A 21,246-nucleotide genomic window follows, 5' to 3' on the forward strand; every position below is an offset into this window, starting at 1 on the left:
TTAAAAGTTAAAGTTGACTTTAAGGTTAAACACTCCAAAGATTTGGCCAAAGGGCATGTTGTTGTTGTTGTTGTTGTTTTATTATTTATTAATAGTCATAATAACTAATTGAGTTATGTAATGATTCCATGAATCAGGTGTACATTTCCAACATTATTCATCATAACCTAAAGTCTAAACTCATTTAATCTGAATTCATAGTCTGTTGCTATAATGACATTCCTTCAACTAAAAATACAAGTAAACAATGTGTCTAATTATATTGTGTCATTAAAAAATTTCTTTGACTAGAATTCTGTTTAATATTCATAGTTATTCATTGTTTATTTATATAAATAAACTAAATGCCATACATTTGTCAAAATGCATAAGCATAAGTATTTAACGTTAATAACATCAATCCGATATTATTTTAACCTGATATAACTTTAATCTGATATAACATCATTATTATGTAGTGTAGGATACATGCCAAAGTCATCTCTAAATATGTTACAATTTAGCAGCAAGTGCATACTTATGTATACTGTATAGTTATGTTTACTTCAGTTTGCCATGTTCTTTTAGTGAGACCACAAATATCAAAGGTTAAAACACGACTCCTTTTTTACATGTACAGTAAACCATATTGCTCAGACCAGTTTCTTTTTTTCTGTTCAGTATAATCATCCCTTTCATCTACGGACCACGTGTTTCTGATGCCATCATCCGTGTCAGAATCGTGATGGTATGTTAAATTGAGTGAGTGCCTGAGGACAGATATGTTGTATTTTATTACACATTTCAAATATTTACAGACCTCCTCAATTACATGGCACATGAAGCTACATGAGGCAACTATAAAGTGTTTTGTTGAGCAATAATGCTGATGTGTGACGTTTTCCAAGCCAAGATGATCTCTTATGTTCTTGTATGATCTTGTCCATGTCTTTTGAGCAAAATGTTTGGTGATGAATCTCACAAAAGAATGTTTCTCTTTAGAAGCTGAAGGTAGTGGATTCTGGAATCCTCTACTGCTTCAATGTATATCTAATGAGTGATTATAATCAAGGTAGTAATCAATATTTGTCCTTCTAAATATCAAATGAGTTGATGACTTCTCTAAGCGTATGAGATTTTACTTAGTTAGAAGTTACCAGTGTGATTGCTGAAATGTTCTTTTCATGTATTCTTTAATGTCTGTATTAAATATCTGAGACGTGCCTGAAGGGTCTGGCCCATGCAGTAATCCACACCCTTCAAAGCTCACAGACAACTCCTAGATTCCCTAACATTACAAAAATGTAATATAAATATTTTCTACATGATCTAATCTAGGGCTGCACAATGAAACCACACGTGATTTGGCAAAGGCAGCAATTATTTTGTGCGCAGCTTGTCAGTGCGGCTGATCGGTAGTAAATGCGGCTTCACATGAATGCCAGAGCCCGCCGCAGACGTACAATAACACACGCCATTCCTGGAAATCGCTATACCTGAATAAACAAAAGATTGAAACACTTTGATTTATACATGACTAATAAACACACAACTGTCTTATTCTGTGTAAGTAGCCACATCATCTCACAGAATGATGCTCAACTGTCGTTATGAAGTGAGTTTGGAGTAAAAGCATGTTATTAAATGTTGTCTTTTGTAGGACAAGAGGTTCGTAAATGCTTCTCATGTTTGGAAAGATGTTTGACGCGTGTTGCTTTTTCAAATGCAAGTGACTCAAACTCACAGTGCTTTCAGATGAGCCGCGTTTACAGAGCCGTACATCAATGACAAGCTGCGCATAAAAAATAATCACAGCCTTTGCCGTGATAAGCCAAATCGGTCTAAGTGCGATTACATGGAAATTGTGATTAATCGTGCAGCCCTAAGCCTAGTAACGGTTGCCCCGAGGTGACAAGGTGTCATTGAGTGATATTGCAAACGTCTTTGATAGTTTACCATACAGAGTGAATGTGGGATCACAAGAACTGGACGACACAATCTCCATATCGAGATGTTTCCTCTGGCTGTTGTTGATTGTAAGAACTGAGGTGAACAATTTGTTTTCATGTAATCCTAAAGATGAAAACAATCCAGTGGAGAATAACTACAAAAAGCCCCCCACCCACATAAATGTTCTCATCTTTAAATTTGCACACTTCTCAAAGGTCAGGGGTAGATAGCTTGGGGAGTATTCCTGCAATCGCCTACACCTTCTGGGTATCCATAAGGGGTCACGCTTACTAACAAATATCACAGACTCTGAATCACTGTTTTAAAGTCACACTAAGTACTTTAGAGAAGATTTTAGATGTAAATAAAAAGCATCCTCTTTTTATCTCCTCTTGGAGATAAAAAGGTGAAAATGTGATTCAATCTTTGCCATCTTCCTCTTATTTTACTTTCTTTTTTTTTACTTTTGCCATTAATTTAAAAAAAATTAAGGAAAAATATTTGACATTATTGTAACCTGGTTTAAGACCAAGCAAAAAAAAACTCAGTGGGTTTTGGGCAGTGGGTGAGAATAACATGCAAACAGCACGGCTCATTGACTAGTGCTCACCTTTCATCGTCAGCGTTTTGATTTCAGCAAATCACTTTAGTGCAACCAAGCTGCTAGCAACGTGCAATCTACCTAAGAGAGGACATGAGCAAAAAGAGATGTCATCTTTGACTATTGCAATGTAATGCTGTGAGTTACAAATTGATTTTACACTTAACTTTTATCGTGTTCTTAATCTCAGACGTCATTATTGTTAGTAATTTTTCACAGAAACCAGGTTTAATGGAGAAATTATAGCCTTTGAAACCATAAAAAGGGGTGCTATGTGCACATTACTCCACCCCTACATTTGTCACCTGCTCCCTTGTATAAAACAGAGATTGAAGTGTCATACAGGAATATGATGATAGTGTTGATTATATTTGCGATATTGTGAACTCAAAGCAGATTCGTTGTGGGAGTGATTCAAAACACGACTGATTTTCACTTATCTCCCGTCCCAGTTACCACTGCATTTTTCCATTTAGCTAATGGAGAGCACTTGAAGTGGAAACTAGTAGTTGTAGTGAGAGTCTTTCGTGTGTCTCTCTTGCCTTCCTAGAAATACATTTGCCATGACACAAAGAGATATGTTGAGGTTCTTGTCAAGATCATCCCTCAATCCCTATTTATGAGAACATTTAGAAACTTGAGTTCAGTTGGTAGAAATGGTGGTCCAGATGTATAATCCAAGATCAACATAATCAATAACCCACTTCATCCTCTCTCAGTTAATGGAACATAATAATGAAAATCACTAACTCCAACAAATTAATATCCAAACTACATCAAATTATATTAAATAATGATGCAAAAATTATAATACCCATGATCAAATCCTCTGGAAGGAAATCTGTAACAATAAATGTTCAATGACTACAAACCTCCAGCTCATACAGTTATACAACAGTCCAAGCCACAGAGGAAAAAAAAGAGAAGAAAAAAAGGGGGTCAACCAAACATGACAATTTGTTCTGTCAGGTCACAACCAGGTGAGCTTGGTTTGGAGGGGCCTGTTCTGGTGGATCGGTGAATCTGAGGGAGGTGTCTATGTCGGAAGGGTCTGTTGGTTGTGCTCACTGGCAGTTGTCGAGCGGCTCCCAGACCTAGAGAATAGTGTATCTATAATTGTATTGACTGTAAATGTATTATTACTAATACTATTATTATAAATGACCAATGCTAATCCTATTATTATCATGAATATTATTATTGTTACTACTACCACTACTTCTAGTACTATTATTATTGTTATTATTATTAGTATATTTTCTACTTCCACTACAACTCTTTTACTATTGTCTTAAATGGCCTCTATCTATATCACTAAAATATCTCATTACTTACTAACCTGCATACCACTCGATATCTATATTTAGCTGTTTTCTCTTTGTTTTTGTTTTGTTTTTGTTTTTCACTTTTCTGTATGCGTGTCATTGATGTCTTACCTTGTATAAGCTACTGTTTGGTTAATTTTCCACAAAAAAAATATGTATAATGCAAAGCCAACACAACCTCCCTCCTTCAATTTTTGAGCTTTATCATTCCCAGTAAAAAATAAAGATCATCATCCTCAGATTGTTCTTTTTAAACAAATAACAAGTCTGTTACTTCTCTAGGGTCAGTAATCAGTAATGACAAAACATAAATGTGAATCATTATTTCACATCAAAAATCAGAGACATTTAAATCAATCTGAGTAAATGATGCCGGAAATCAACAGCGCTTAGCCAATAGAGTGGTGACGAGTGGAATTTGATGTCATTGTGGCATAGAGCCATAGGCCTTCGGAATGGAAGACGCTTGCGGGCATTTTCTTTTACTAACTTTGATATCATCTGGGAAACTGCCCTCTTTTGGAAATGTAACTTGTGAGTGCTGTAAATAGAGTAACCGATAAAATGAGTCATATAAAAAAAAAATATATATGACCGGAAAACATAATCGGTGTCTGAATCAACAGTGAGATGCTCACAAGGTTGCATGTCCCTAAAGCGCCTAGCAAAACTTAAACATGCACAGTGCCTTTTGCTGATGCTTCTGCTAACACCCACACCCAATGGGAGCACTTGTATATTCATGTGGTGACCTTGTTTGAGTGATTGATATATATCTTATGACTTCCAGGCAACATTGAGGGAAAATACCAAATGGGTGGTCTTGTGGTCTACATGTGCTCTTAAAGGGATAGCTCACCCAAAAATTCTAAACTTAATGTCATTCCAAACCTGTATGTCACACTTTATTCTGCAGAACACAAATGGAGAAGACATGGTCAGTGGTTGTTGTTGTGTGTTTTGTTATTGGTCCTCTGAAGCCATATGATGGGGAATAGTTTAAACTGAAGTTTTTATTCACTGAAAATATCCTCCAGCTGTGACCGGATCATTCAATGAGTTGAATTTGAGAAACGTGAATTCATATGGATTAGTTTTGTGAATGGATGAAACATTTCACACACAAAAAACTGATTCAACAAATTAGGTTAAACTGAGTTTGTTCACACACCAGACATCGCTGCATCTCTGAATGTGCTGAGATAGGACCAATATTTCAATTGCTTTTAGGTGTCACAAAATCTTTAAAAAAGGCATTATCCGTAGGACTTCAAATAGGCTATGTTGCATTTAATAGGCTGTGTTATATTTACAGTGATTGTTGCATCCTTTTGAGACTCAATATCTCTATTCATTGTCATTTAATGGAATAGATATTCTTCAAAATATCTAATTTTGAGTTCCATACAGGTTTGTACAAGTGATTTTTACCTGCCTCCTTCAGTGTTCCTTATTTGCGTAGCATTCTTTTCTTTTTTTCTTCTTCTTTTTTTTTTTACAACGCTCCAGACTAGCAATACTATGCAAGACAATTTATTAAAGAATGAAATTACAAAGAGCGCTAATAAAATGAAAAAGATGTTGGCCTAGATTACTACAAGAAGACATTTTGTACATTGTTTACAAAGTGAAAGCTATGCGTTTACTGTCACCATGATCACATCCACCCTCATCTCACCCACAGGTGATGTGGAGTTAATAGCGCTCGGTTGAACGCGTGGGAGATTGGCATCTCATTACAGTCGTCAACTTCATCCGGGACTACAAGAGGCATTTCTAGTGTGAAACTGCAGTTATTTCTGCATTTTGAGGAGCAGGCATGGGTACAGCGCGCGCAGCTAGAGCGCATATTATATGGACATCGATAGCTTTGGTGCTCATTTTAATCGCATCGTGCTTGACGTATGTCTTCATGTCGAAGGTAAATATAACGGGATCTACTGCCTTAGAATTTCATATATATTTTTGACCAATAAATAGACGCGTTGTTCAAGATTATTTTTAACATTTTGAAGAATAACTCGACGAATGTTTGTAGCTACTGAATTTATCATTCCAGCAAGCATGTTTTAAAAATAGGCTATGTATTTATGAAAAAAGAGAAAAAGATTATCCGATCTTCAGTTCACTTACATAATGTCTCGTTGGCTGAAACACTTCCTTGTTTTCTCCAGAATTTGATGTGGACAGTAATTCATGGGTCGAGTTGCAGAGGGCGTGTTTGTAAATGACTGCTTTGTGCAATCTAGGCTACTCTTGAAATATGCATGACAGTGAGTGACATGTCTTACTGTAACTTCAACAGGTGTCTGGATACCAAAGAATTAGCATCGTGAATGGTAAGTTTATCCTAATAGCCTATTTTATTAAGTTTTTTTCCTTCCTAAAAAAAAAAACGGCGGCAGTGGCTCAGGGGTTCATGTAGGTTGTCTACAAACCGGAAAGTTGGTGGTTCAACCCCCGGTTCCACCTGACCAAGTGTCGAGGTGTCCATGAGCAAGACGCCTAACCCCAGCTTCTCCCGACGAGCTGGATGGCGCCTAGCATGGCTGACACCGCCCATTCGGTGTATGAATGGGTGATTGTGTGTGGCAACTTGTAAAGCGCTTTGGTCTGTGAAAGCGCTATATAAATGCAGTCCATTTACCATTCCTCTATTGAGGATGGCATTGCCAATGATTATTTGGTACCACTAGCAAAGTTAGTGGTGAATAACTTTGAATGAAGGCTAAACACTTAAGATTTTATGAAATCATTTGTAATGTGTAAATCTGGGTCCGGTTGCATAAAACTGCTAAGACTAATCTTTCAAGTCATCTTTTTTCTTCTTCTTCTTCTTTAAGACTGTTAAATATAAAAATGTGTATAAGCTACGTAAATTCTTATTTTATATCGAAAGTTAAGATCTGGTTGCCCTTTGGCTAACAGTAGCTATGTTTAAATATTTCTTCATCTAAATGTTGTCGCTACTAACGCATTTGAAGCACACTATCATATTAAAAGTTTTGAGTCAAACAAATGTAGGACTACGAATCTCCTTTGTTTTGACTGAGTTTTAACCCTTGTGCATCAATTTATTGATACCTCAAAAAATTAGCTTTCAGTAAGATTTTGTTTGGGCACAGCAACAGATTTTCCCCATTAGATGCCAGCAAATCTCCACTGATGCACACAGTGATTGCATTTGTTATTTGCAGTTGAGTTTGTCTCTCTCAAATATTACAAACACACACACACATATATTTTTTAAAACACACATACCAACCTGACATCCATAACAACACACCCACACAATTAGTTGCATAATTTACCCAATTGGCTCTATAATATCCAGAAGCAGAAAACAGGAATAAAGCACGTTATTGCTCTATAGGCCAAACTGGAAAAAATGGCACCATCTGGTAAAAAAATAGTAAAAAATTTAATTGTGAAGCCTTGCCAACAGAATGAAAGCCTCTTAACAAATATTGCATTTAGCATTACCACAGGCAAAGGGGTCAAAACAACAAAACTGAAAAAGTCAAAAGTTTCCAAAAGGATGCACAAGGGTAAAAAAACAACAACAACTGGCACCCAGGTTAAAGGGATAGTTCACTTGAAATGAAAATTATGTCATCATATAATCACCCTCAAGTTGTTTCGAACCTGAATGAATTTCTTCCTTCTGCTGAACACAAAGGAAGATATTTTGAAGAATGTCGGTAACCAGACAGTTAACTGTTCCCATTGACTTCCATAGTATTTTTTTTTTTTCCTATGGCAGTCAATGGGAACAGTTAACTGTTTGGTTACTGACATTCTTCAAAATATCTTCCTTTGTGTTCAGCAGAAGGAAGAAATTCATTCAGGTTTGAAACAACTTGAGGGTGATTATATGATGACATCATTTTCATTTTAAAGTGAACTATCCCTTTAACCTGGGTGCCAGTTATTGTTTTTGTTTTTTTAACCCTTGTGCATCCTTTTGGACATTTTTGTCTTTTTCAGTTTTGTTTTTTGATGACATAATTTTCATTTTAAAGTGAACTATCCCTTTAATTACCAATAATAACCAGCACAGAGCACCTAACAATTTGTTTAGGCTACATGAAAACTGATAATTTTCTAAACAATTTAAACACAATTGATTATGATTTGCTGCGTTTTGTTATCAATAAAATAAAGCAAATGAAAAAAGTTGTAGCAAATTGAAAAAGCTGTAGCATATTATAAAAAAGAAAACTAAATAGCATAAATGTTTGGAAAGCTCAGCCACTGTTTGAAGAATCTCCATTCCAATTTATTATAGTTGAACAATGTATGACAGTGTGTATACAATGTGTGTAACAGACAGCTTTGCTCTTTGTTCGCGCGTGTGTGTTTGTGGTAGTCTGCTGTTTGGGTGGGGATCCGACTCCGAGCTGTCTCGCTGTGTGTTGGTGTGGAAATGCATTTTGTGGTCTGCTTCTGCGCATTTTCATGTTCAGCTGTCAATTGAACGTTTAGTCATTCATGCAACAATTATTGCTGTTGTTTTTAGTCAGGATTCGTTCAAATGTGGTAATCTAACCTATGTTTTTCTTTCATTTGCTTTTCTTGCTGACAGTCTCCGCAATTGAAAGTATGTTCAGACATCAAGTCTCGCGAGAAAAATGGCTTCTAAAAGGTGATTATTAACATTTGTTTAAAACATATTTATGTAAAAACATGTCTTTATGTATAAAGGAAATGGTTTCACATAGGCCTAAACATCACATTTCTTGTTGAAACATTAGTTAGGCTATATTAAAGTTACACATTGTAGCTAAAATTACATAAACCTTTCTGATTCCATAATGAGAATGTTTGCTACATGACATGTTTATCTTTATCTTCGTTCCCCCCCTCCCGCTTTTTTTCAAGCTTGCAATCACACTGATAATCGTTTGGTTTGGGATGATGAGTGGGAGAAGCACAGGAATCAGAATGATAGCATTCTGAACCATAACAAAACGTGGATGGTCATACGAGAGAAAGGTGTTTACCTGGTCTACATACAGGCGAACTTCGTTCTAAAGCAGAAGAATAGCGAGTCTACAGTAGAACTCAAACTTCTAGTGGATATCAATTATGGTGAGAAACCGGAGATATTTTCAGCTGCACATGACACTCAGGTGGTGAATGTCAACACGTCTCCGGATGCAAAGCTCAACACTTTCCTTCTGATGTACATGCAATCAACAAACCAGTTATCAGTGAGAGTATTTCCAAGTGATTTGGTGAACTATGATCCGCAACCCTTCTCCACCTTTATCACTATCGTAAAATGGGCAGACGACTGGTAGACTGTGGAGTCTACCAGTAGCAATACATATTGCATAAATGATTGGTTATATCCATGGACCATGTCCAATTTTTACAGTGGCAACTGTTCTTATATTCTTGTTAACTTCAATTGTGACATTTCGGTATGACGCAGTCTCAAGATCAGCTGCTAGAACACCTGAGATTTTCCAGCTGTCGTACTAGGAAATGCTTGTTGACATTAACCAGGATTGCGTGGGGGTTATGATACTTTCTTGGTGTTTTTTCTTCTTCCTTTCGAAATATGAAGATCACATCTCATGATCTTCTCAGAAGCATGACACATTTTCCTCTCAACCGATATATAAGTTAAGTTTGTTGTGTTTCAGTTTTTTTATGAGTCAAGATGAAAAATATGTGGCATGATATGCTGAGCACTGACTTTGAAGATTCTCATGTATTACGTAGGCTGCATAAAATATGCTGTAGCTGCCTACAACAAACATTGCTTTACCAAACAGTAGTAAGCTAATTCTGAGCAAGTGGGTATTTTACCCTGAAAGTCTATAAATATAATCATGCAATATTTAATTCATCGACAGCTGAATGTAAAAATCTCATACCAGGAACATTGATATAAATGTGCTCAGCGTGTCATACAAAAGATAAGGCAATGAAGCAACACTTTATTCTGTAAATATGGGCTTTTTAATTTTAATAACAAACTATTTAATAGGCCAATTTTTTTTATAGATATTGTGCCATATTTTGCTGTAAGCAACGTATTTGTTCATGAATGTCATGGTAATGTTTTCTGATGGGGGTGGTTGATGACTAGGGGTGGTAGTGGGGATATTTTTTCACATAAATTACCAGGCACATTAATCCAGTCTAGCAAATATAAAACTGAACAACAGCTGTTTTCATTAGACAGTGGAATGTTTTTTTTCTCTCTCAGCAAGTGAAGCAACCCAATTATTGTTTTCAGTCAGAGAAATACCATGTATGATGACGCTTACTTTTTTGTCTTCACATGACCCAAGCCAGCTATTCTTTGTTTTAAGGTTTTCTTTGTATTCCTGAGTTTTGTTTTCTTTAGATAAGCCCTTATACTTCTGTTTATACTAACAAGACAATTGTTCACACAGAGTGATTTCAATTGACTACGTTTTTTTTACTGTTCTCAAATATGTAAACAATATTCTATTTATATGCAATTTGTAATATTTTTATTTAAACTATGAATTATAAATAAAGCCATATGCTGTAGCTCCCTCTGCATGCCTCTGTTGTATTGTAAGCCATTCACTGTACATTAAGCACTTCAACAATCACCAAACATGTACTCAAGAAAGAAGCTGTTTGTGTTAGATGTTTAATGAATAGCTATGTGAATGTCACAAATAGACAATGTAATATCACAAACAAAATGCCATGTCATCTGAGCTTTAAGCTTTTTTGCCTATTCTGACCAGACTACGCTTTTTTTTTTTTTTTTTTTTTTTTTTGAAAATTATAGAGAGCAGCAGCTTATAATCACTAAAGACTAAATGATATTAAAACTTTCATTAAAAACATCTGTATGACAAAAAAACATTTCAGTGTAATTAAGAATAAGATACAAAATAAGAACAGTCTGTGTCTGAGTTATTTATTTAGTGCTTAGGTAGGGGAGCGCGGGGCACAACGTAACACACACTTTAAATACTTCCACACATGCCTGCGTGACGAAACTTGGTGTATTTACTAGTTGCCATATCAACACTATATAGATAAAACAATGCGCCAAAATTCAGAAATCTTTGTAAGATATCACTGAACAATTATTTAACTAGTAAAAGTACATTTCTTACTTATGTAAATTTTTCATCTCTATTTTTTGTGTTTATGTAAAATTAGACAAATCTGATATTATTTTAATCTCCAATCTGTTATTTAACAGTTGAGATAGTTATTTAATGCTTCACTAACCAGTAGAAGACAGGGTTTAAATCCCAGTTGTGTAGCTGGGGCATGTTGTAACATGCTATTATATTCTATACTTTTATAAATTATATTGAGAAAACATGAGAAACATGTAAATAAAGACTGAGAGTCAATGTTCAGAAATTATTAATTATTAATTTGTTTTGAACTATGCTATATAGCTGTGTTTTCCGGTGTGTTTGTTGTCAAACTCAAAAATTAGTTTCTTTTTAATTATTAAAAAATGCCAACATTTTATATGAAAAGGTTAATAATTGTATTTTATTGAGAAAATATTTTGGTTTGACTTCAGATTGAGCAGATAGCATTTTAAGCTGTCATATGGTGATGTTACAATGTGCCCCTCATGTTACAATGTACTACCCCACCTATGGGGCATGTTATCACATTTCACTTCCATTCTTTCAGGGTAAATCAAGAAAAAAGTATGCACTGCATTAAGCATTTGACTGGTTTAATTGGGATAAAATTATCTAAAACATCAATCATACTAAATAAAAGATGCATGAGATTATATTCGTAATAAGAAAACGTCTCGGTTACGTATGTAACCCTCGTTCCCTGAGTACAGGGAACGGAGACGTACGTCGGGTTCCCCTGACGAATTGGGATCACGCTAGGGAGCCTATTACCTTCGAGAACTAAACAAAAAGCCAATGAACATTGGCATGCAACATTTGCATTCCGCGGACCCGCCCGTCAGCGCGGGTATAAAAGCCGGAAGTAAACATTGCATCATCGCTTTTCGCTGAGGAGCCGAAGTAACGGACCCCTGCGAAGGTGCAGCCACATGGCAAAGGGACGTACGTCTCCGTTCCCTGTACTCAGGGAACGAGGGTTACATACGTAACCGAGACGTTCCCTTTCGTCCAGGGAACTCCGACGTACGTCGGGTTCCCCTGACGAATTGGGATCCCTAAGAAAACGCCATGGTGCTGGCCCCTTCCAGTGCCCAGCTAAGCCGCCCTACAGCAGTTTCAATGAATTTCGGGGGCTGCTAGGAATCCACTGCTGTTCCGCAAGACCCACACAGAGGACATTGGATAACACTGGGAAGCGTGCCTCAACCCCCGGGGGGGGGGAGGCACACTACGGAAACCAGGATGCCTGAACTGGCCTGGAATACTCATATGAATTCACATAGTGAACATATGGAGTCCCTGAGATGGTCCCAACCATTGGAATTGGGAGCGCATACAACAAGGACGACGGCGCGAGCCCGTCGGGGAAGACACGGCTGGACTGCACGTGGCAAAAACCGGTACACAAGACCACTGAACACCCAGTCTGCTACGACTCTAGCTAGAGGAGCAAACCTGGCGCCGGGCGGTCCGCTACGCCGGGCGCCGGGGGGGTGATGGAGGAGCTCAACGAGGTTACCACTTAGGGGCCAGCGGAGCGGAAGAGACGCACTTATCTGATTACAGAGTGGCGCAGCAAGCCGACACAACCTATTCCCTCGACCCACTGGACGAAGCCAGAACCCGGGAGGAAACCGGTTCCACACGGAGGTTATAGAACCTAGCAAACGTGTTAGGTGTCGCCCAGCCCCCAGCTCTACAATTGTCTGTCAGCGAGGCGCCTTGAGCCAACGCCCAGGAAGCGGCAACCCCTCTAGTTGAGTGAGCGCGCAACCTGGGGGGACAAGGCTCACCCTGAGCCTCATAGGCTCGGGTGATGGCATCCACTATCCAGTGGGCTAACCTCTGCTTGGAGACGGCCTTCCCCTTCTGCCGGCCTCCGTAACAGACAAGGAGCTGGTCTGAGGTCCTGAAGCTTTGCGTTCTGTCAACGTAACACCGCAAGGAGCGGACGGGACAGAGAAAAGCTAGGGCTGGGTCTGCCTCCTCCTGGGGCAGCGCTTGCAGGTTCACTACCTGATCTCTAAACGGAGTGGTAGGAACCTTGGGCACATATCCGGGGCGGGGTCTCAGTGTTACATGGGACAGGCCCGGCCCGAACTCTAGGCACGATTCGTCGACCGAAAATGCTTGCAGATCCCCGACCCTTTTAAAAGAAGCCAATGCTAACAGGAGCGCTGTCTTAATAGACAGGATATCAAGCTCTACTGTCAGCAAAGGCTCAAAGGGAGGACTCTGGAGAGCTCTCAGTACCAGAGTCAAGTCCCAAGGGGGTACAGAGTGTACAGGGCGAGGAGGGTTCAACCTCCTAGCACCCTCCAGGAATCTGATGACCAGGTCGTGCTTTCCCACCGACTTATCGTCAACTGCATCGTGATGCGCCGCAATGGCAGCGACATACACTTTGAGGGTTGAAGGGGACAGCCTACGCTCCAACCCATCTTGCAGGAAAGAAAGCACAACGCCGATCGGGCAAGTTCGGGGGTCCTCCTGACGGGAGGAGCACCAAGCGACGAACAGGTTCCACTTCAACGCATAAAGGCGCCTCGTAGAGGGGGCTCTAGCGGAAGCGATAGTGTCTACCACTGCCTGTGGCAGACCACTCAGAACCTCCGCGTCCCGTCCAGGGACCAGACATGGAGTTTCCAGAGGTCTGGACGCGGGTGCCGTAGAGTGCCCCGTCTCTGAGAAAGTAGATCCTTCCTCAGAGGAATCGGCCAAGGAGGGGCTGTCGAGAGGAGCATAAGTTCTGGGAACCAAGTCCTGGTGGGCCAGTACGGCGCCACTAGCAAGACCTGCTGCTCTTCCTCCCTGACCTTGCACAGTGTCTGCGCAAGAAGGCTCACTGGGGGGAACGCATATTTGCGTAGGCCCCGGGGCCAGCTGAGAGCCAGGGCGTCCGTGCCGAGGGTCCCCTCGGACAGGGAGTAAAACCACTGGCAATGGGTCGTGTCCGGAGAGGCGAACAGGTCGACCTGCGCCGCTCCGAAGACACTCCAAATCAGCTGAACCGCCTGGGGATGGAGTCGCCATTCTCCGGGCAGGGGGGTGAACCGTGAAAGCTCGTCGGCCACACGGTTGAGAGCCCCCGGCACGTAAGCGGCATGAAGCGACCTCAGATGCTTCTGACTCCATAGGAGGAGGTGGGAGGCGAGTCGCGACATACGACGGGAGCGTAGACCACCTTGACGGTTGATGTACGCAACGGTCGCAGTGTTGTCCGTACGGACCAGTACGTGCTTGTGTCTGAGAACCCCTACGAGGCGACACAAAGCTAGACGTACTGCTTGCAACTCCAGGCAGTTGATGTGCCAATGCAGCTGGGGCCCCGTCCACAGACCCGAGACTGCATGCCCTTTGTACGTGGCCCCCCACCCCGTGGCAGAGGCATCTGTGAAAACCACAGCATGCCTGGAAACCTGGATCAAGGGCACTCCAGCCCGAAGGAACGCAGGGTCCGACCACGGGGAGAAGGTTTGGCGGCAGTGCGGGGTCACTTGGACCCGGAACGTGCCTCTCTGCCACGCCCACCTGGGGACTCGATCGTGAAGCCAGCGCTGTAGCGGTCTCATATGTAATAGGCCGAGCGGTGTAATCGCCGCTGCGGCCGCCATATGCCCCAGGAGCCTCTGAAATTGTTTCAGTGGAACCGCTGTCCTGCCTCGAAAAGACCTGAGGCAGGTGAGCACTGACTGGACGCGCTCCTCTGTGAGGCGCGCAGTCTGGGCGACCGAGTCCAGCTCCATACCGAGATAAGAGATCATCTGCGTGGGGCAGAGTTTGCTCTTGTCCCAGTTGACCTGAAGACCCAACTGACTGAGATGCCGGAGCACCATGTCCCTGTGTTCGCACAGAACATCCCGAGAGTGAGCTATAACGAGCCAGTCGTCGAGGTAATTGAGGATGCGAACGCCTTGCTCTCTCATGGGAGCAATGGCCGCCTCCGCGACTTTCGTGAAGACACGGGGGGACAGGGCCAGCCCGAAGGGTAGGACTCTGTACTGATACGCTCGACCCTCGAACGCAAACCGCAGGAACGGTCTGTGTCGAGGAAGTATCGAGACGTGAAAGTAAGCGTCCTTCAGGTCGATTGCTGCAAACCAATCCCGGGGACGGATGCATTCGAAAATGCGCTTCTGCGTGAGCATCTTGAAGGGGAGTTTGTGCAGGGCCCGATTCAAGGAACGCAGGTCCAGGATCGGTCGTAACCCACCGCTTTTCTTGGGTACAATGAAGTAGGGGCTGTAAAACCCGGACCTCATCTCGGCAGGAGGGACCGGCTCGATCGCGTCCTTCGCCAGCAGGACATCGATCTCTTTCCGCAGGACAGGGGCATCCTCTGACCGCACACGGGTGAAGAAAATGCCCCTGTACCTGGGAGGCCGGCGAGCAAACTGAATTGCGTAGCCGAGCCGAATGGTGCGGAGGATCCACCGGGACGGAGCTGGAAGCGCTAGCCAGGCCTCCAGGAACCGAGCGAGTAGACCCACCCGAACCACCGGCGTACCCGCGGAGGGGCAGCAGGGCGGGGGACAGGGACCCGGCTCCAGCGACGACATGGCGACCGCGAGCGGGGTCTGGGCGCAGGTACTGACACCTACCTGTCCACTCCGGGGGGCAGACGGCAGAGAGGGTTCTTCGTGTACCCTCTGCTGCGGGCCGCCCCGTGGCGAGGGGAGGGGGAGAGACGAGGAACGAGGCCCTGACTCCTCGTAACCCCGTCTCTGCGCCTCCGTGGCCAACCGCAGGCCGGGGCGACGCGGAGGGTTCCGCGAGGCCGCTACCCGCAGGCTGGGGAGAGGGGAGCGGGGGCCGTGTCGCACTGAAACGACACGCGCCGCCGCTGCGACCCTCTCGCACGGGGGAGACTGCGTGCCCGACAGTCTCGGCCGTGGATGACCTGGAAAAGGATGTTTCGGAAACTGCTCTTTTATTGAAAAAGTGGGTACCACTGACTGTGTCAGTGGCGGAACAAAAACAAAACAAGGATTCTCCACCCGGCCCTCCCCCGGGGGAAGGAGGCGAATAGGGACCGCCTCCCGCAGAGCAGCAACATCCTGATCCAGGTCGCCCGCATCAGGAACGACGTCCACCTCTCCTCTTCCTGGAAGGTGCAGGTGGCGTCGGAGCGGGCTGGGCCGCCCTCTTACGGCCCGACCTCCGTCCCCCAGGCTGAGGCTGCTGGCCTGGAGGGGGAGCGGCCGCAGGAGGACGACCTCGGCGACGAGCGGCCGGAGGCTGTGCAGCAACAGGAGTTGGGCCAGCAGCGGCCTTCCTCCTGTGCAGGACATGCCGCATAGCTTCCGACTGCTTCTGGGCGGCGGAAAACTCTTGGGCCAAGTTATCCACCGCCTCGCCGAAGAGGCCCCCTTGGGACACGGGGAAGTCGAGAAGTTTGTTCCTCTCGGCTTCCCGCATATCCGCAAGGGTGAGCCATAGGTGGCGCTCCTGGACCACAAGTGTGGACATCGCCCGACCCAGCGAACGTGCGGTAACCTTCGTCGCCCGTAGAGCGAAGTTGGTCGCCGCACGCAGCTCCTGCAGCAAGGCTGGGTCGGGACCACCCCCCTGCAGGTCATGGAGTGCTTTGGCCTGGTGGACCTGAAGCAGAGCCATGGCATGCAGGGCGGAGGCGGCGTCTCCACACGCCTTATAGGCCTCCCCGGTTAGACCCGAGGAGAACCTACAGGCGCGGGAGGGGAGTGAAGGGGCACCCCGCCAGGTGGAAGCGGTCTTCGGACACAGTTGCATCCCGATAGACCGCTCCACTGGGGGGATTCCCTCGTACCCGTGCGCCGCCCCGCCGTCAAGGGTGGTGAAGAGGGAGGGGCGAGGAGGCCCCCGCCGGTACGCCAGAGGCGCCGACCAGGACTTCCTCAACTCCTCATGCACTTCAGGGAAGAAGGGCACTGGAGCGGTGCGCGGGGCATCCGCACGCACCGCCGCAGGCCAATCATCAAGCCGCGAATGCGAGGGCCCGGGCGGAGGGTTCCACTCGAGTCCCACATTCGCGGCCGCCCTTTCGAGCATGGCAACCACCTCGGGATCAGCGTCAGCCGCAGCCACCGCACCCGAAGGGGGTGGAGCCGCTGACTCCTCACCCGAAGATGATTGCGCCTCTTCCGATGCCGCGATAGACATCTGGTCCTCCGGGGGCGCTCCAAAGGAAACAACCGGAACCGTGCGGGACGGCCCCGGAAGTTCCCCCGGAAGCGCCGCTGGCAGCGAGCTGCTAGAGGAGTGGGAAGCTCGCGAGGATGTTTCACCACACGAGACATTCCGCACTGTAACCCTCATACGCTCACCAACGGGAATGACCGAAGTAGCCGCCTGTCGAACTGAACCGACAGACGAACTAGATCGAGCATTCTCCGAAGGGACTCCCCCATATTTCAGGGATCTCAGTCTCGAGCGGAGCGTCGCGATGGCCATGCTCCCACAGAGAGAGCATGACTCATCCAACAACGCTGCCTCAGCATGCCTTAAGCCCAAACATGCGAGACAGTGTTGATGGCCATCATCCGGAGGGAGAAGTCTACCACATCCAGAAACGCACGGGTGAGTCGACATCCTGAAAAGGACGCGAAACACCCGCCAGCTCTTTTAGAAAGAAAAAGAGAGAGAGAGAAAAACAAGAGAGAGAGAGAGAGAGAGAGAACGCCGAAGCGCCGAGGGACCAACGCAGCAGACAGGCGGGGGAAACTGCAACCCTTTGCTGCTGAAGGCGAAGATCGCTGCACCGCGCCGTCACACCAGCGATATCTGCTCTCCAGGTAAATGTTTTTTGTTCTCCAGAAGGCTTGAAGTCACAGGAAACTGAGGCTCCGAAGCGAAAGGCGATGATGCAATGTTTACTTCCGGCTTTTATACCCGCGCTGACGGGCGGGTCCGCGGAATGCAAATGTTGCATGCCAATGTTCATTGGCTTTTTGTTTAGTTCTCGAAGGTAATAGGCTCCCTAGCGTGATCCCAATTCGTCAGGGGAACCCGACGTACGTCGGAGTTCCCTGGACGAAAGGGAACAATTTATTTCCTTACCGCGAAAGTGTCAGGCAACGCGTTATAGGCCTACTCTGCGGCTGACTGGATTGAGCGTAGCAACCAGTCGTGATCAGGGCCATTTGACTGGTTTAATTGGGATACAATTCTCTAAAACATCAATCATACAAAAGAATAGCTTAGTGAGATTAGATTCATAAATAGAAAACAATGTATTTCCTTAGAGCGAGAGTGACAGGCAACGTGTTGTACTCGCAGTTCAGCCGCGGCTGACTGAGCGTCCAGCAAAGTCAGTCTGATCACGGCCATTTGACTGGTTTAATTGGGATAAAATCAACGCCAATCATGCAAAAAAACATCATATCAACAGATGCAAGATAAATGAGCTAGAGAGGGAGGAACACAAAACACAAAAAATGCCAAAAATCAATGGTTTCTGAAACTTGCCAAATACAGACTGCCAGACAAGCCATCCACTGACAGGTCACGTGCATAGACAGTATATAAGAGGTCACGTGACCCTTGCCAGCCAGCTGAAGATTGAACCCTTGCTGTTTTACCATTAACTAACATTACCAGAACATTTCAAGAGATTTATGTGACAATTTACAATTTACACAATGTTAACTAGTTGTATTTAGTTTTGTTTGTTTATGTACAGCCATGCACTAATATTCTAGGAACCAAGAAACTTAAGTTGAGTATTTTTTTTTTTTTTTTTTTTACAAGAATGTCTATAACCGGTCCTAAATTAAAGCAGAGAATGACTGATTTAGTTGATCGTAGGACTAGATGTAATGGTACGTACTGCCCCCTTGTGGCAAATACTTTAAAACTGACGGAAAAGAGATGAGTCAAGTCTGAAGTTAAAATGGTTTCAGTTGAGTCATCTTGTGAATTTAACGTGTTGTTAATTAAGAAATTATGAATGAATAAATCACGTTTTGTAACTGCTCTGACTAAAATTAAATAAACGTATACATTTATTTGGACACACACACACAGACACACACACACAGGGCTAACCTACTCCAAAACTTAAAGATTAGCCTACTTCCGCTGTGTTTGGATAGATGTAAATTCTGGGGAAGACAGATGCTAAGATTGGAAGTAGGCCTAATGTGAAACAGACCGGGACATCTTCAAAGGTGTGTGTGTGTGTGTGTGTGTGTTCTCATCATGCCATGGTGAATGAGACATTAGAGATATTAAAAAAATAAACTTCAGGGCTAACAGCCTTAACTGTTTGTTGACTTAGCCTAATAGATGACGTTCTTGTTAGGATGCTCAGGATTTTTTTTTTTCAGGATCGTCTGGAGTTCATTCAGTTGCCTATAACGTAGGCCTACGAATTTAAAGGAATACTATAGGGGATTATCACGCTGATACGTAGTACTTCCGCATTCAGTGATCTTTGTGCACTGCCACTTCTGGTGAATCACTCATCACTCTGGCGAACCCATGATGGACGACCCTAAGTTTACTGCATCCCTGGTAAATTTACCCAAAATAACTTTTTCTTTTTTGGACAAGGATATGGTTTCTTTTTCGAGAGCTTTAATCCACTTCTTCCTTAGACTCAGTTCAGTCGGGAATCCATGGAAACTTAAATAAGGTTGGCGTTGTTTGTTTCATTGACAAAGTGGAAAAGAGCAGTGACATCTAGCCTTCGTTTCAGCCATTGTTGAACTGCGCCGGAAGTGGACATGCACAAGTTGAAAAATCCCAAGGGGGTAATCCATCCGCCGGAAACTGAAGCCTCCCCGGGCGCCTCTATTGTACCAGAACTTCACCTGCTGTTAGCATTCCATTGACTTCCATTCATTTTGGCGTCACTTTGACAGCGAATAACTTTACATCTGAGGCGTCCAAAGACTTCATTTGTCCATTATTTATTTCTGAAGAAACTCGACAATGTATAAAAGGCTCCATTACCTTGTACCTTACGTTATAGCCCCGTAGAAGCCGTTTTTGTAAAAATCGTAGCTTTCTACCACGATTGCGTCATAATCACGAGACTCTCTGTCGCACTGTAGAGAGATTACCGTATAGACCGGCGGAGAAGCTCACGGGCAATCGGGCGGACGTGGAGGTATAAAGTCAAGAGAGAAGCCCTTAGAGAGTGATAAAGTTGCTCCTGCTGCTAGCTCATGGACAGCTAATGCTCACGCTCTCCGTCTCTGCGAGATTCGGAAGGGAATGATTCAGATTTCTCTCGGCACATCTACAAGAAGACTAAAAACTGTCAGACACGTTGCTCACGTGACCAAGCTCAGTTTGAGTCTGCGCAGTACGCCTGGTGATCAGGAATTGAGTGCTTCAAATGGGCTTCACTTTTCTCCTTTGAAATCTATGGGGTCGCTGTGTCCATCTTATATACTGTCTATGGAAAAATCCCGCCCATGAAACCCGGAAGCGTGATAATCCCCCTATCGAGAATTTTCGCGCTTTCTCGATAACCGCTCCAACGCGTCAAAGAGTATAGAAGTACCAAGAGGCGAAACTCAATAGAACGTTCCATTGCAACAACGTACCCATGCGCAGAGCTGCAGCTTCGCCATTTTGGACTGAACGCAACACAGCTGTCATAGAATTGAACGGTTCCCGGTTTGCATATGTGATGCGATCTGGGAAAACCCGTCGGATGTCGCGCTGGTAAGTTTTCAGTAAGGTCTAAAAATAGATCAAATGTCAGTTTTTTGTCAAAATTGGGTTTTTATTAAATTATTATTCTATAACATCTTGTCTATCATCTCTGAATATATCTTAGGAAAAATTGCTAGTTTAGTGCAGAAAAATGGTGATTTATAGTGGCAAGCTGAAAAGACTGTCTTTCTCTTTAAGAACATGGCAGAGCGGAGGTGCAAAAAAACTTAATTGCGCACAGCTCTCCTTCTCTTAACACTACAAAGACAGTTCACCTATCAAAATAAACCACATACCAGAAAGGTCCCGCCAGTCCTGTGTAAACTACAAGGGCACGCACGTTTTTATTTATTTTTATCAAACGTTATTCCGTTTCTGAAAATCACAGCGATCAGCCGACTTCAGATGACCATAACTTTTGTTACAGACAAACGATAAAATAAATAAAAACAGATTTGGAAAGGGGTTGAAAACCACTTTAATATGGTATCAAAACCTGTAATATGTCAAATTTTACCATGTGGTGGGTTTTCCCAGATCACATCACATATGTGTGTCTGGGGATCATTATCCACAATGGTGTACACAGTAGGTTCACATCTATCTGCCAACTTCCTTTTTCCTCTTTCTCCTTTGG

General features: G+C 43.7%; 1 protein-coding gene across 1 annotated transcript; it reads left to right on the plus strand.

The window, feature by feature from the left end:
• Positions 1 to 1,030: 1,030 nt before the first annotated feature.
• Positions 1,031 to 10,547, plus strand: LOC306996246 (uncharacterized protein). Its single transcript, XM_079608566.1, has 5 exons — positions 1,031 to 1,051; positions 5,540 to 5,776; positions 6,161 to 6,194; positions 8,441 to 8,500; positions 8,737 to 10,547. Exons 2-5 carry the CDS (start codon positions 5,675 to 5,677, stop codon positions 9,156 to 9,158), a joined length of 618 nt encoding a protein of 205 aa, XP_079464692.1. The 5' UTR covers positions 1,031 to 1,051; positions 5,540 to 5,674; the 3' UTR covers positions 9,159 to 10,547.
• The last annotated feature ends 10,699 nt before the right edge of the window (positions 10,548 to 21,246 follow it).

The sequence above is a fragment of the Phoxinus phoxinus genome (genome assembly GCF_949152265.1).
Source record: "Phoxinus phoxinus genome assembly, chromosome: 3".
Lineage (NCBI taxonomy): Eukaryota > Metazoa > Chordata > Actinopteri > Cypriniformes > Leuciscidae > Phoxinus > Phoxinus phoxinus.